Source organism: Cucurbita moschata, unplaced genomic scaffold (assembly GCF_002738365.1).
Source record: "Cucurbita moschata cultivar Rifu unplaced genomic scaffold, Cmos_1.0 Cmo_Scf00009, whole genome shotgun sequence".
NCBI lineage: Eukaryota > Viridiplantae > Streptophyta > Magnoliopsida > Cucurbitales > Cucurbitaceae > Cucurbita > Cucurbita moschata.
In genome coordinates this window covers 2,178,642-2,193,470 of record NW_019268525.1, presented here as the reverse complement: position 1 = coordinate 2,193,470, position 14,829 = coordinate 2,178,642, and the positions used below count along the sequence as shown (strand labels likewise).

General features: G+C 33.4%; 1 protein-coding gene and 1 long non-coding RNA gene across 13 annotated transcripts; one reads left to right on the top strand and one right to left on the bottom strand.

The window, feature by feature from the left end:
* The first annotated feature begins 601 nt into the window (after positions 1-601).
* On the top strand, positions 602-11,386 carry LOC111447043. Of its 10 annotated transcripts, none has more exons than XR_002711212.1 (5): positions 602-852; positions 1,564-1,644; positions 2,668-5,949; positions 6,036-8,136; positions 10,713-11,386. It is a non-coding gene; the product is annotated as an uncharacterized LOC111447043 (long non-coding RNA). The 10 variants fall into 10 exon arrangements; XR_002711208.1 differs by adding an exon at positions 1,316-1,371 and having other exon boundaries at positions 1,564-5,949; XR_002711210.1 differs by adding an exon at positions 1,312-1,371 and having other exon boundaries at positions 1,564-5,949.
* On the bottom strand, positions 4,961-13,660 carry LOC111447042 (MADS-box transcription factor ANR1-like). 3 transcript variants are annotated; one of them, XM_023086007.1, is made up of 9 exons: positions 13,524-13,660; positions 13,176-13,412; positions 10,730-10,808; positions 8,025-8,086; positions 5,988-6,087; positions 5,857-5,898; positions 5,690-5,773; positions 5,373-5,518; positions 4,961-5,247 (listed from the first exon to the last, which is right to left on the bottom strand). In XM_023086007.1, exons 2-9 carry the CDS (start codon positions 13,355-13,357, stop codon positions 5,232-5,234), a joined length of 711 nt encoding a protein of 236 aa, XP_022941775.1. In that variant the 5' UTR covers positions 13,358-13,412; positions 13,524-13,660; the 3' UTR covers positions 4,961-5,231. The 3 variants fall into 3 exon arrangements, with proteins under 3 accessions (XP_022941775.1, XP_022941774.1, XP_022941776.1); XM_023086006.1 differs by lacking the exon at positions 4,961-5,247 and having other exon boundaries at positions 5,354-5,518; XM_023086008.1 differs by lacking the exons at positions 4,961-5,247; positions 5,373-5,518; positions 5,690-5,773; positions 5,857-5,898 and having other exon boundaries at positions 5,982-6,087.
* Between the last annotated feature and the right edge of the window lie 1,169 nt (positions 13,661-14,829).

Sequence of the window (14,829 nt, the reverse complement as noted above, 5' to 3'; positions counted from 1 at the left end):
TAACAATGTACGAAAAGATATAGTTCAGTTCTCTATAGTCGATATTATCAATATCAATAAATAAAAGTGAAAATATAATTAATTAATAATCGATCTGTAATTAAAACAAACATAATTAATAATAATTAATGGATATATACGCTTGAGCATCAAATTTTATGTGTGTGAATATTGTTGAAATTAAAAGGAAAAAAAATTAAAAATATTGTTTAATAGACCTAAGAAATAAAATAAAACAAATATAAAATTTAATTCAACACATTTCCTTTTTTTTGACATTTGCCAAAGCATTACGGCACCTCCACTAATCCCGAAAACAACAACTTGTCAATTTGGTTCACTTTTGTCCGATTTGTCCGGTTCATGGTGTCCTACGTGTTCGAATGTGGGCCCTGTAATATCAATTCCTTCCACTAATGTACTCCCAGAACCACTTCCACTCCCCCACTTGGGGTAAAATCTGTCATTTAATTTTTAACTCAACCTTTCAAAATGCGCCAGCTGTATCAATCTAATTGTCTTTTCGTAGTTTTGGATGCAGAGAATTTAAACTCGTACATTATTTATTTAATTTTTTCCGGAATTGGACGAGATATTTTCTTCTCTCTCCTCGTCGCGGTGAGAGTTCTGATTTCCATCTGAATCCGCGGGAAAAAGAGAGATCAAAGTCCCATGGAAAATCGATCGCGTCCAGGTTCTCTGCAGTCGATTCTCTTCTTTGTTCTCCCTCGTTGGAGTTCTTCATTGCTTTATAGGTTTTGTGCTGTGTTCCTGTTCAGAATCATCCATGTGGCGGTTTTCTGGCTCGGTGCTCGATCACTCACTTTCTTTACGAGAGCTTTGCGCTTCCAGGTAATGTCGTTTTCTCAGTTCTCTTCTCATTTTCAATGAGTACAGATTACTTCGGCGTTTCTGTTTTTTTTTTTTCATGGTGGTAATGAATGTTTTCTGCCTTTCGTAGTAGATGATCTTGATTTTTGATCGTTGTGTGTTGTTTTTTGTAACGGAAGTTGAGTTTCTTTGTATGTAATGGATGCATGGCTGGGATACTGGCATCGGATGATTCTTAGATGAACTATTTAAGACTTATATTATTGTTTATTTCAGGATTTTGACGCGATGTGTATAATGTTCTTGCTTAAATGTTTTATACTTCACTTGCATGACGAGCTGTCTGATTTTCTCACAGAATGCAGCCTCAGGGATATTGCATCCACGCTATTTTTTTACGGATCATTCATTTCTAAAAAAATAATTTAGCAACCTACATACGCAATATTTTCTCATTATCTTATAAAATTGTGACGTAAGATAGGTGGAATCTCGGGCTGCTGATGGCTGGCCACCACGTAAATGAATGTGAAACCAAAGGTGCCCTTACAATATTTATTTGTTTGAAATTTTACTCATTGACGTCTATGCGTTTTCGTGAATTTGGAACTGGATGTTAAGACACGAAGTGCACAATGGAAGGAATTGTCATATAGGAGTGAATTTCAAGTAGCCTGTTGTCTGTGCTATTGTCTTTTACCTTTGATGTTTAGAAGACAATTGTCTATGCAGAACTTGTGATAAGATTATAGAAGATTCATCATATTTGAAAGCCAGCGGATGAAATTATGAGTTTGCAGACATGTTCTGAAAGTAAATCTGCATTTTATATCTGTAGGATTTTTATCATTATCTTGTATGATTTAATATTCCTGTTTAGTTTTGCACTCAATGCGTACCATTAGCTATCTTTTGTTTTGTTAACTGATCATAGTTGCACCCTGCAATGGCAGTAACCTCATACAGTAAGTTATTGCCTGCTTGTACCTTAGACACTTCGTTCCAAGTTTTATGTAAGGATTTTTTATATTTTTTCTAAATGTTAAATATGGACCTTAATTACCAATTTTAGGACTCTTGTTATTTTTTTGTTAATATTATTACTTGTGCTTATACGATGGATGGTTAACATGCATATCATTTTTTAGTGAGTTCAATGTCTCTTCTTATATTTCTTAAATTGTTAATAGCACTGTTTTCATTAGATATAATCATTATCTTTCAGGACCAGTTGTAATGTGGGAAATGTATATAGTATTTCTATACATTATACAGGTATATATTTAAAATATTTTTGGCTAATTGAAGAAGTTGGTGGCTATGACCATCTGAATTGACGTTGTAATGGAGGTATCTTATCAAAAGACGATATTAGAAGTCAAAGAATAGAGAAGAACCTTGAGAAGGCAGAATATTGTAGAACCCTTCACAGTTCTACGGATCCATTTAGTGTTTTCTGGCTTGAATCCACTACTGTTGATGTGCTTTTTTCTCTAGGTAGTGTTTGGGCCGCCTTCTTTTGAGCTTTTGAAATCAAGGACTTTAGTGCTATTAGTAAGGTCCCAAGGAGTCTTATTTCTTTTATCTCTTGATTTACAAATTCAAATTTGATTAGGTCTGAGAGTTCTTTTCCTTTATCTCTTGATAATTCCCTGATTTTTTTACATTAATCATCTAATGATTTTATCCTTCCGTTTCATAGATCAAATCTACCCAGCTTGATTTATTTTTAAAATTTATGAGTTACTGATATCTCTCTAGCAAGGTCATACCACATACTATAAATGGCAAATAGAAATGGCTGTTGATGCTCTGTTTATTCTTGTGTATGTACAGGAAAGTTTAGTGCCTAAAAGATGCACTAGCTTGCTGGTATACAATATTTCACCCAGTAACACATAAATTTTAGGTTGCGTACCTCTCTTCAAAAGGTAAGGGGTTGAGTATGTTTATGAACAAGGGCTTAAGTTTATATTGAACCAATTTATAAAGATTGTATTAATTTTAGATGTGGAAAAGGCTTAAATGTTGTTGCAAGCTATTAAATGTGGTTGATGCTAAATTCAAAATTAGATTCTTGTTGTCTTTGATATGTAATAGCTATTTTCTTGCTTTTGTAATATTCACTCGTTAATTGGTTTAAGTAAAGCATGATTCTAGTTGAAATATCTGGCTAAATGAGGTGTGAGTGAGCCTTTTCTTTTAATATTGAATTCATGGTTTTTACGCATGTTACCAGTTAGGTACATTAGCAGTAGAGCTGTACATGGTTATAATCTGGACCTGTTTGTGATTCAAGGAGCAATATTTATTTATTCACTCTGCATTTTCTTGGGTGGTTTTTTCTATGTTTTCCTTCCACCTTATTCTTATTTACCTGTGGGTCATAATTGCTTATCACTCATGTTATTGCTGGTGATTTCTTTTCTGTGTTAACCCTGACATTGGGCTATGGGACATGGCTGGATTTATGATTTCCACTATATTGCATATCCTACATACTTTATTATCTGTAAGAAGCCCAAGTTCTTCGTTTATATGCTGTATACTTTTGACTTCTACTTTACTAATTAATTTGAAGTTTATTTCTGGTTAGAATGAAATTGTGTAATAGGTGCATGTATAATCTTGTGCACAAATGTCTTTGTTTTCTCAGCTTTTACTTTTTAGATAAGAAACATCATGTTTCAAGTAAAAATTACAACTAATTGTAGGCATGATTGGATAGAATACAAATATTACATCCATAAAAGGATGATCATATATGTATGTAAATTTTTTTTAACTTCCAACTAGAGAGAATACAAGTTACATTTGTTACAGCATCAATCCATAATACATAAAATTCTATATCATCAGAGATATCATCTTTTTTTGCTGATCCACATTACATTTATTCTTGTATTTAAAGTGACAAAGTTCTTAAATAATTGAAAATAGTTATCTTATGTTTTATGTTAGTATTTGACGATCATGCCATAGGATGTTTAGGATTGTGAATGATATATCTTGACATTTGTTATTATCTTGTTTATCCAGAAGGTTAAATTTATTATATCTAATAATAATAATTTTTTTATTAAAAAATATGTTTTACTATATTCCTTTTGTTATGATATGGTGTCGCAAGTATGCAAGGGAAGAGGTTAGATAGAATGAACATTCCTTTCCATTAGGTGTCATTTGGTTCATGGAAAAATGGACCACTCTAGAACTAAGAATGTAGGTATGCGATTAGGAGAATCAAATGGTTGAGAAAGAAAGCTAGTATGTGTTCTTATGCTTGAAAAGCTGAAGGAAAAATTATGGATTATATAACTACTAGTGATTGCAGGAGATATGCATACTTCATAAATTGATTATTAGTTTCAAATGTTAATGAAACTTCAAACCATTATTATAAAACCACATAATAACAACAAATGTAATGACGTGATGCCATATCCTCTCTGTGGAAATCCAGAGGTCCTGTGAGAGGGTTCCACATTACCATGAAGCTGAAGGAATTAGATTTCTTTTTCTACAGAAACAACTTGTATGCTAATAAAAGGAGAATCCAAACTGAGCAGCGAACACCACCCTAAAGAAGCAAACATACCCTTAGAGGCGTAACATAATTCTGGGAAAAACATGTAATATATCCTAATTACAAAATACAAAGGCATTATGGATTGACATTTTTATATAATATTACTGGAAGTTGGGTATGCCAGGGAGAGATTACAGAATGATTAAAACATTAGATTAAATTAATCATAAGCTAACAGCTCAAGTTTTGAGGATTGGTGATGATAAAAGTGAACTGAGAGAACTTTTGTTTCAGATTCTTTTACTGGTTTAAAATTCCGTAGTCTTGTAGCTTCTTTACATTGCTGAATCTCATTCATTAATCATTATAGTAAAGTTTGGAAACACACGCAAGTGTAATATTAGCAAAGGATGTGAATGGACCCTCAAAACAGCCAACTTTTTTAGGATAAAAGGACCAGTGGTTGGTTTTGGCAACTCAACAACAGGAAGCCCAGATTTTAGACATCTCATATGCAATTCAGTATCTACCAACTTAGTACCACCTTATATAAGATTGTATGAACATTAATTTTCATTCAGCTAATAGGCATCAGGAGTCTGGTCTAATTAATTAACACAACAAACTTTTAATAACAGCTAGAACAACACATGGCACATGGTGCATTGTCATTATTTGTAAACTTACATAGGTAGCTGGTCTGGCTGCTAAATTTATCGCATATATAGAGTTTGAAGAACATTGCATACCAAATGTGAGGGATCTGGTGAAAACGGAAGCAGGAGACACCTTCATGTTGAACATGATTCATACTGTATGATGAGTTGTTGAAGAAATGACCATGGATAAATTATCCATGATCTAACTGCTGTTATTGCAGTTGCAATCTGTTGCAAGTTTCAATTATATCTATTCAGCTTGGGAGAAAAAGTTGTCTAGTACATATTGATACTCAGATGAATGTGATTGCAATTTAATTCATATGTCATGAACTTAGATTACTAGAACATACCCCAGCTTTATCCCTGGTACTGATGTTTCACTGTTTTGTGGTTGTGGCTGTCTTAGCTGTAGAGCAGGCATACTGTATCTATTGGTGATAGTGAATTGTTGAGTTGAGCTACTGCTCGTTTTATCCACTTCCATTGGTCCATAAACCTGATATACTTAAAAAACCCACCAATAAGCTTATTTAACAGGAAATAAAAGTCCGTTTTCAGGACAATTGAACTCCCGCTGTCGAACTAAAAAAATCTTATGACTAAACAAGAGTAGCTTTTGAAGAAGTTGTTCACATTGAAGCAATTGAAAAAAAGTTTGGAACTCTACCTTCATTTGCAGTTCTGCATTTTCCTTGTGAATCATATCTAACTTCTTGTATAGTTCCACATTTTCTTGATGCATATGATTCCCCTGCAACATAATTATAGCAAGTCAGCTGATGTTACTGTACTTGATATCATCAGATAACATGGATGTTTACAATGGGGAGAAACCTTCTGTCTTAGTTCCGTAATTTCATCCCTTAAAATCTTTTCCTGCAAGGTAAATACAAGAAGTAAACATCTGTATTCAAGAGGCTTTATCAGGTGAATGTTTCTATTTGAGATCTCTTCATAGTTTATACCTTTTCTACACGGACACCTTTCAAGCTCATTTCCAACTTGTTTTCTAGATTTTGTAGATCTTTGACACTCAGGCCAGATAGTTCTTCGCCCATCAATTGTCTGCAAATATAGAAGCACAAGATATATTATGAATTCTTTTGCGTATTTGTTTGAAGTGTTGGATTATATTACCATTTCCAATGGATCAGGCTTGCATTCTATAATTTTATCTCAGTAATTAGCACGTCTTAGTTATGATATAGATCATGGATGGCAACTTATGGTGTTAGTAAAATGTTGAGTACACCTTTTATGATGATCAAATCATCAGCCTAGTTTTACCAGACCAAGAATCATGTGATGCTTGTCACTCATACTTAGAATATATTTTGACGTTCCCGCTTACCTTACAAAGTTTTGTAGAACAGAAGATTGAAAAGGGATTTAGAGCCATATAATATTTGATATGCCAGTGCTCTCAGTTGGATATTTGCTCATGAAGGAAGGTACAAAAAAAGGACGAAATAATGGAGTTTGACCCAAATTTGAAATCAACAAATGGTTTTGTGTAGAGAAAATGCACGAGGTCAAGCACTGAGGATGAGCTAAGCCTTTGCATAAACCATCGTGGGGGTTTTCTTTGGTATGCCTCGTCATAGTTGTATCAGTATTCTGTTGAAGCATACCTAATTGGCTCTCATATAGAAGTCCAGGAATCCATCATACCTGATTGGTTCTCATATAGAAGTCCAGGAATCTATAGGATTACAGTAATCCAATAACATTCTTGATTTGCAAATTGCAGTACAATATACAAGCTCCTAGCTATGAACTGCCCAGGAAGTTTGATAGTCCTGAGTTCTACTCCACTCTTCCCTACTGTAGAATTTTCTCCACGCATCTTATTGTTGTGTTGCTCCCAACAGAAAATTAACCACCTAGATAAAAGACCCTCCTACACCTGTCAACTTATTTCTTCGTACACTAGTATGTAATTGATTATTTTTCTTTTCCCTCAAGGATTGATTCATCGTCACTATGCTCTGAGCCATTCTTGTACCGATCATGCAACTCTTAGGTTAAATGGTCCCTTACATATCTTCTGTGTATGCAAACATCAAATTTATATATTATGAATGTTGTAGTCTACATGTTTGATCATTTAATATTCACACGTCTTTTCGGCATGTGATTGTCATTCAAGCTTATAACGAAAGTTTCCTACATGCAATAAAAATAACAAAGGGCTTCACTCAACCAAAATAAAACCTAGAAGATAACTACACAAATATTTATACACCAAGCCTAGAAAGAGATATGAAACCTAACAAGGGACAAACTTCTTCCTAAGATCTCTTAGTCTCTGTAAAAAATTTATTGTTCCTTTGTTCACGTGTGCTCTATTCCTAGTTGGAATAACTATTGATATTATCTATGTTGAGTTATCCTTTACTTGATTCTTTGAATTGGAATCATTTGAACATGCGTAGTAGAAAGAAATGTTTATCCTTTTAGCCCCTAAATTAACTCGTACATTTTTCTTGTTCCTCATATCTAATATTTCTGCACTTGGATTGGCAAAAGAAAAGTTTGGTTTCTTGTGAATGACCTGTGAAATAGAGGAACATATGGGTTTTGCTCACTACTTGATATAATAGTAGTGACAGGCTGAAACCTTAATAGGGTACATTTGAGAAGTTTTCAGCGTTTAAATATTGTTTTTTAAAAAGCATGTCAATATTGTGAAATTTTTTCGGAACGGATTAATTTAGGATCTCTATTCCGAGTTCAATTAATTTCATTTGCAAGTTATTTGAACTCTAAATTTGGAGACAAAATATCTTTTAAGGAATTTTACTACTTTCTACATGGGCACTGTTTAGATTTTTCGTTCAAGTCTACGGGGGTTCTTCAGTAATTTTCTGATGAGATATAGCACTGAAAACTAAAATTTAGCTATTGTTAAACATACATTTGAAAGCTTATGCTCCCTAAACATTTTTTGGCTGATCTTTTTTTCCTTGTATTACATTTAGAGTACAGCAGGGTTGGAGTACCTGTGACATTCTTGCAAGTAATGCAGTTGTTGCTTCAAAGCTGCTGCCTCTCTTTTCCAAAACTAGCAATTATAGAACAGATGATCAGCATTGCAGTTTTACTTGTAGCATGGTAAGTTACAAGTTTGGATAATTTTAACTAATCTATTTGAAAGGCATGAATTTTACTTCTCTTTTGAGTGAAAAGAGATATATTGCCACTAAGGGATAAAAAAGCTGTTAAGGATAAGATACTGCTGCAATTACCAATTTTGGGGAAATGCATTTATTTTCTTTGTCATTCCTCTTCTAGACTATAGTCTATATCCTTGATTTTAAATAATTTTCTTGGTGGTACCTAAAACGTTTATGTAGATAATACATTGTCTGAAGTTTATTTTAGATTTCTTGGTGCCTCCAAGCTTGAAAAAGTTACAACATAGGGGTTCTACAATGTCTAATACATTATTCCTTTTTTATGAGTGAAAGTATGAGGCAAGGTAAAACCTCTAATGTTTCTGGAGATAGGCCTTGGAATGAGTGTTGACTTGAAAAAAAAAAGAAAAAAAAAAGAGGCAAAACCAGCACACCCAAAACACGAGGATCACAAAACAGACTGACAGACTTGGAATGTATTAGGAGTCCTAATGGCTGACGATCGAGAAAAAACAGCCAGGAAAATAAAACCTATATGTTAGCCCTCTCTCGCGTGAGCTATGATCAATTAATAGGGAGAAAACAATGTTGCAAGAGTTTGGACTTCTTAATCCGTTAAATTGATGAATATTGGACCATGTTAATAGCAATAGACTTTAAGAGAATTGGTTAAGTCAGGGTGGTCATCTTTTTAAGATTTAATATCCTATGAATTACATTGATAACCAAATATTGTTTAGGGTTGAGAATAGTTGAGTTGTCCAAAGCTGACTCAAATGTTAGTAATCACGACTCTCCACAATGGTATGATATTGCCCACTTTGAGCATAAGCTCTCATGGCTTTGCTTTGGGCTTCCTCAAAATGCCTCATATAAATGGAGATGTATTCCTTTACTACCCATGATCATTCCCTAAATTAGCAAAGGTGGGATTCACTCCCAACAATCCTCCCCTCGAACAAAGTACACTATAAGCCTCCCCTGAGGCTTATGGAGCTCTCGAATAGCCTCCCCCTAATCGAGGCTCGACTCCTTTCTTTGGAGCCCTTGAACAAAGTACACCATTTGTTTGACACTTTAGTCACTTTTTAACTACACCTTCGAGGCTCACAATCTTTGTTTGATATTTGAGGATTCTATTGTCATGCCTAAGTTTAGGGCATGACTCTGATACCATATTAGTAATCACGACTCTCCACAATGGTATGATATTGTCCACTTTGAGCATAAGCTCTCATGGCTTTGCTTTGAGTTTCTCCAAAAGGCCTCATACAAATGGAGATGTATTCCTTTACTTATAAACTCATGATCATTCCCTAAATTAGTCAATGCTCACTCCCAACATCAAACACTCGCGAACAATAAAAAAGAAGCGGTAACTTCAGCTAACTCAAGTTCTTCCACAGTTTAGGGAAGAACGAAGGGGACTATAGAGAAGGAGAATAAGTTAGATGATTGTACAAAGGATTGTCGGTAAAGACATTTTGGTGGCCACAGGAGGTCCAAAACTAAAATTGACCCTTTGAATAATGAAAATCAAGGAAACCATTTAGTCGATCTCTATTACATGAATACAGATGAGGGAACCTTGACTTGAGGGGATAGTATTCTGAAACTGAGGGCTGTTATTGACCTTCACTAAAGAACATGCCGTCTAACTCCTATTCTTTAATAATCAGTACCTCAAACCTTCATTATTTCTTCTCCATGTTTAACTCGGTTTTTAGCTATTGTTGTGGCTTACATAAGAATTCTTGCCTTAATCTTCTCTTCTTAGTGCTGTCTCCAATCGATTTTAATCTGCGCCACATTTCTTCATTGGTGTCATCTCATTTCCCACATCTCCTCCGCTCAAGTGTGCATCTCATTTTCAACACCCATTGTACTTCGAACTAAGGAATTCCTCTGAACTTTGGAGAACTTTTACATAGCTTTATTTTGATTCTCTATCTTATTTGCTTTATTCCTCAACGAACTCACTCCTCTGACACAGATTTGATAACGTTTTGATGGGATCAAAAGTAGTAGTTTCATTTGTAAGAAAAAGTGAAGTACAATTTAGGAGAATTCTAGGGATCCACTTACTCCCATAAAACCTTCTAGGCTCTTCCCCCTTTCTCTACTGCCCACAACTACTTAAAACACTTCTTACATAGTTACGTGGATCCTTCCTTTAATCAATCGTTCGTACTACGACCCCCGCTTGACCTCTCCATGCTTTCTTACTTCTCCTTTCTATTATCTTCTTATGTAAAGTGTTAGGGAAGCCTATTGTGAATTCATATGGATGCAAGTTTTATAAACTTTTTGAATATCACAACACTAGAAATTCCTCTTATTCTGTATCAGGGATCAAGAATCTATCACAAAAGTTATTTTCTTAATGTCTTTGACCTTTTGTCTTGCTTCATCCCTATCATTGTTAATTGAATTTCACCTTTGAAAGAATCATCTTTGAGAAACACTCATGTGGGAATGTTATATTCACAGTACAGAAAAAATGCGGATGTTTAGTTTAATGAGTTTAAATTAACGCAGAAACTGGAATTGCAGATGAATGAAGATTTTACCTGGAGTTCTGAAACAGAGTTCATCAGCTGATTTTGCTCCTCTTTCACCTTGTAGTAACGATCGGTAATTGATCTTATGCTGATAAGATAGAAACTGTTAATTCAGTTCATAACCACACCTGAAATCAAATCTGGAATTTTTAATTGCCATGTCACCATCATAAGGATTTATTACGTGAGTTGTGAATATAATCTGCTCATAGCATGCTGTAGAGTGATCAGTTTGTTCGCTATCTCATATAAGCACGTCGAATTTGGGTGCTTGTCAGTTATTGAAACTCACCCAAACTCCTATTTCACATAATATTTCAAATTAGAAAGAGAATCTCAATGCCTTTCTTTCAGAAGCCATGGAACTTTGTACAAAGATGTTACGAAGATGGATCGGTACAATTTTCCGAACTTAGCTGCAATTTATGCCGTATTTTTTCTGGTAAGGGTTGTGATCTGTGTTGCTAGAAGGCTATGATAGCTTGATTCTGATTATCGTGTTTTAATATGACATAGCAACAATGCCTAATAAATGATTTTTGTAACTTAGTGTACAGAAAGGGAAAACCAATTAGATATAGATAGATGCAAGCATAGTACTCTTATCTCTTATTCCTACTTAATAAATAAATAAACATCTGCAAGAATAGATGGAAATTTTTGTTCTATTTTCTTGTTTCCTTTTCTTTTCTGGCTTAATAGGCAAAAATACTTGAAAAGGAAATGAGTTTAAATCATAGTGGTTAAGACAGGTGGTCGTGTAAGAATAGTTGAGGTACGTGTATAAACCAGTTCAGACACTCTCTTGTCGCATTGTTTTTACGTGTTAGCATTTTTCACATGAAGCTAATCATGAGATTTTAGAGCTCAACTTTCTTCCCTATTCCTATTCTTAAAATCAAGATGATTTTGATTCTTCATCCTTCTATTTTTTAATCTCGAAAATAGTTTTTTTTTTTTTGTCAGGGGAATGTTATTTGATCGTGTTATTGTAATTTGAAATTGTATGTGTATAATTGAAGGAGAAAAAAAAAAGTAAATATTTGAAACTAAGACAATAATAGTGTTGCCTAAATTTGAGAAGAAAAACAAACTTATTTATAGTGATTAGTTCTTCAATTTTATACAGTTTTATAGTATAACATTTTGGCCCCTATTGTCAAGACAATTCATCTTCACAATATTTCATACCAGATATTGATATAAAATTATAAAATATTTTCTAAAAATATAGAAAAACACTTTTGTTAATGATAAATCTTATTAGAACAGAACACTGCTTGTAAATGAAAACTATCAAATAGTTTTCATAATTCTAAATATAAATAAAGCTTAGTTTCCCTTTAAATGAAACACAAATAAATAAATAAATATTCATATGTAACTAACTCAAGCCCTCCATTCAAATTATTTTCCATCTTACTGAACTACAAATACATGCATGTACACATACATTTCAGCTAATCTTTGATTTGACGTGCTCCTAATAAATTCAATTCTTATATTTTTAATTCCAACGCATAAAATATTGAAGACAAAAAATTAAACCAAGTGTAAAAGAAGAAAGTTTTGAGTAAAAAAATTAGTATTTTAAATAATTTATTTTTAAAAAAAATGTGTAAGAAAATAAATGAATTTAAACAAAGAAAATAATAATATCGAATCACATAAGTTGACACTATACACAACATCAAACGTGAATATGTTTTCATAAACTAAAAAAAAAAATACATATAAATATATCAACAAAAGATTCAGAAAATGACAATTACGTAAAATCCACACGATAATTCCTGGAAATCAAATTTGAAGACTGAAAAAATATATATAATATAAACAAAAAGCCGAATGCATGTTCATAATTATAATTATAAATATAATTAACTTTATTGGTTTTCAGAGAGAATCTCTATCACCCACCACTCACTTCCTCGGAATTTCAGAAAGGTACACCAAAGAGATCTGAAGAGAGAGAGAATTAAGAACCAGAACGAAGTTGGCGAAGAGAGAGAGAGAGACAGCAAAATTTCAAAAAATGGAAAATAAAAACATTTTCAAAAATAAGAAGAAAAAATCAATTAATTCACAAGATTAATATACACACACACATAGCCATGCAAAAAAAAAAAAAAAAAAACATGCAGAAATAATTATAATTTTCTTCGAATTTAATTCCCATTTTTTACCATTTGTTTCGATCCGTTGCATTTATTATTCAAACTCCAAGGGTAAAAAAAAATTAAAATAAAAAATTAAAACAAATATTTTCATAACAAAATTATATTTTGGTGCATCTGAAGCAGTGAGGTATTGGATCTAATATTGCAATTAAATTATGGAAAATCGTATAAAAAAAAAACAAAGCAAACCCAGTTCATAAAACTTCATAAAATTAAAAAAAAAAAAAAAAATTAAGAGAGAGAGAGAGAATTTAAGAGAGAGAAAGGGATCTGACCTGGTGGTGGAATAATCATAGAGCTTTCCTGTGCTTGAGAAAACGATCAATCCAACTTCGGCATCACAAAGGATTGAAAGCTCTCGAGCTTTCTTCAGCAATCCATTTCTTCTCTTTGAGAACGTCACTTGTCTGCTCGTTGAATTGTCTATTCTTCTTATCACAATCTTCCCTCTTCCCATTCCTTTTTTTTCTTCTAATTTTTCTCAACTTTTTATTCAATAATTTCACTCAAATCTCCAAAAAAAACCCAACAACCCTCTTCAAAATCCAAAAATGTTGGAAAAAAATGATGAACACTTGAAAATTTGCTTAAAAAAAGAGGCAAAAAAGATGGGATTTTTTTACCGCTCCATGGTCTGCGGATTTGCTTCTTTCTTCTTGTGGTTTTTTCCTGGAGAATAGAAGTGTTCTTCTATTTCTCTCTCAATAAAACCCTCTTTTCTCTCTCTAGAAACCCCTCTTTTCTCTCTCTAGAAATCCCTCTTTTCTCTCTCTAGAAATCCCTCTTTTCTCTCTCTAGAAAACCCCTCTTTTCTCTCTCTAGAGACCCTTTTTCTGGCTATTTGTTTTCTTGTATTATATGCTTCCATAAAAAAAAAAATTTAAGTGGTTTTCCATTGAAAGCTAAACAGTCTGTGCCAAAACCGGTGTGCACTTCAAAACCGCTTAGTGGTTTTATATATATTTTTTTCTCTATGAATTCGAGCCGATCGTTGCGAGTATGGAAATGTTACGTACTCGCTCTTTCCAGCCGACATGTCGTTACATTAAAATCAAATCCGAATCCGTTGGTCTCCGACAGGGAATCCCGAGTCTGTGATTTGTTGTGCGTTTTAATACGACATCGCGCGTGCTTTCCACGCGCTCCTTCTCGAGTGGAGCAGAGCTTTCCTCGTACTCGCCAAATCCAGGAGGAGTGGAACTAGTAGAAAGGCGCATGGAAGTTGTCTTGTCGAATAGATCGCCGACACGTAGCTCGCGGCGCCATAGGAGAGGGAATTTATTCGCTGTTTCCATTTCTAGAATGTCCACGTATGTACTTCCTCTATCCCTCTGCCACGTGTCCCTCTTTTTAATCTTCCTTTCCATTTTCATACGCCACTCAAACACGCCGGCTCACGCCATTTTCAGCCCAATTATGGAGCTCCATGCCCTAATTAGAAATGTCCTAAAATTTAAAATTCCTTATTTTATATTTAATTAATTCTTTTTTCCCCTCTCATTATTATATTAATAATTAACTAATTTTTTTTATGTACTATATCTAGAAGTTAAATGCTTCTTTATATTATTTTATAATATTTATATACGTAAGTTTAAATAGACTAAGTCGACTCAAGTTATTCACAGCTCGTAAGTCGAAAGCTGTGACTTTAAAATCACTTAAAGTATAAGATATATTTAAATATAAGTGGAATATTTAAAAATATTATCTTTCTGCGTCGAAGCTGTTCCCATTTTAATTATCTGTGCAGAGTTATTTATTAGTGACAGCTAAGACGTTGTTTTATTATAATATCTAAACTGTTACACAGTCTACAAAATTGATATAAAAATATGAAAAAGTAGATTGTAATCCCTAAATTTATTTGAATACGATAGTTAAAAAGCCGTTTTTATTATAATCTCTACACTAGAGTCTCTTGTTAAC

Excerpts from the sequence above, each read along its gene's own strand:
- LOC111447042 (XM_023086006.1), bottom strand. The coding sequence starts at position 13,357 with ATGGGAAGAGGGAAGATTGTGATAAGAAGAATAGACAATTCAACGAGC. Across the intron at positions 6,088-8,024 it reads TACTTGCAAGAATGTCACAG|ACAATTGATGGGCGAAGAAC; the intron begins GTACTCCAACCC and ends CTATATTTGCAG. Across the intron at positions 5,519-5,689 it reads ATGCAGAACTGCAAATGAAG|GTTTATGGACCAATGGAAGT; the intron begins GTAGAGTTCCAA and ends TAAGTATATCAG.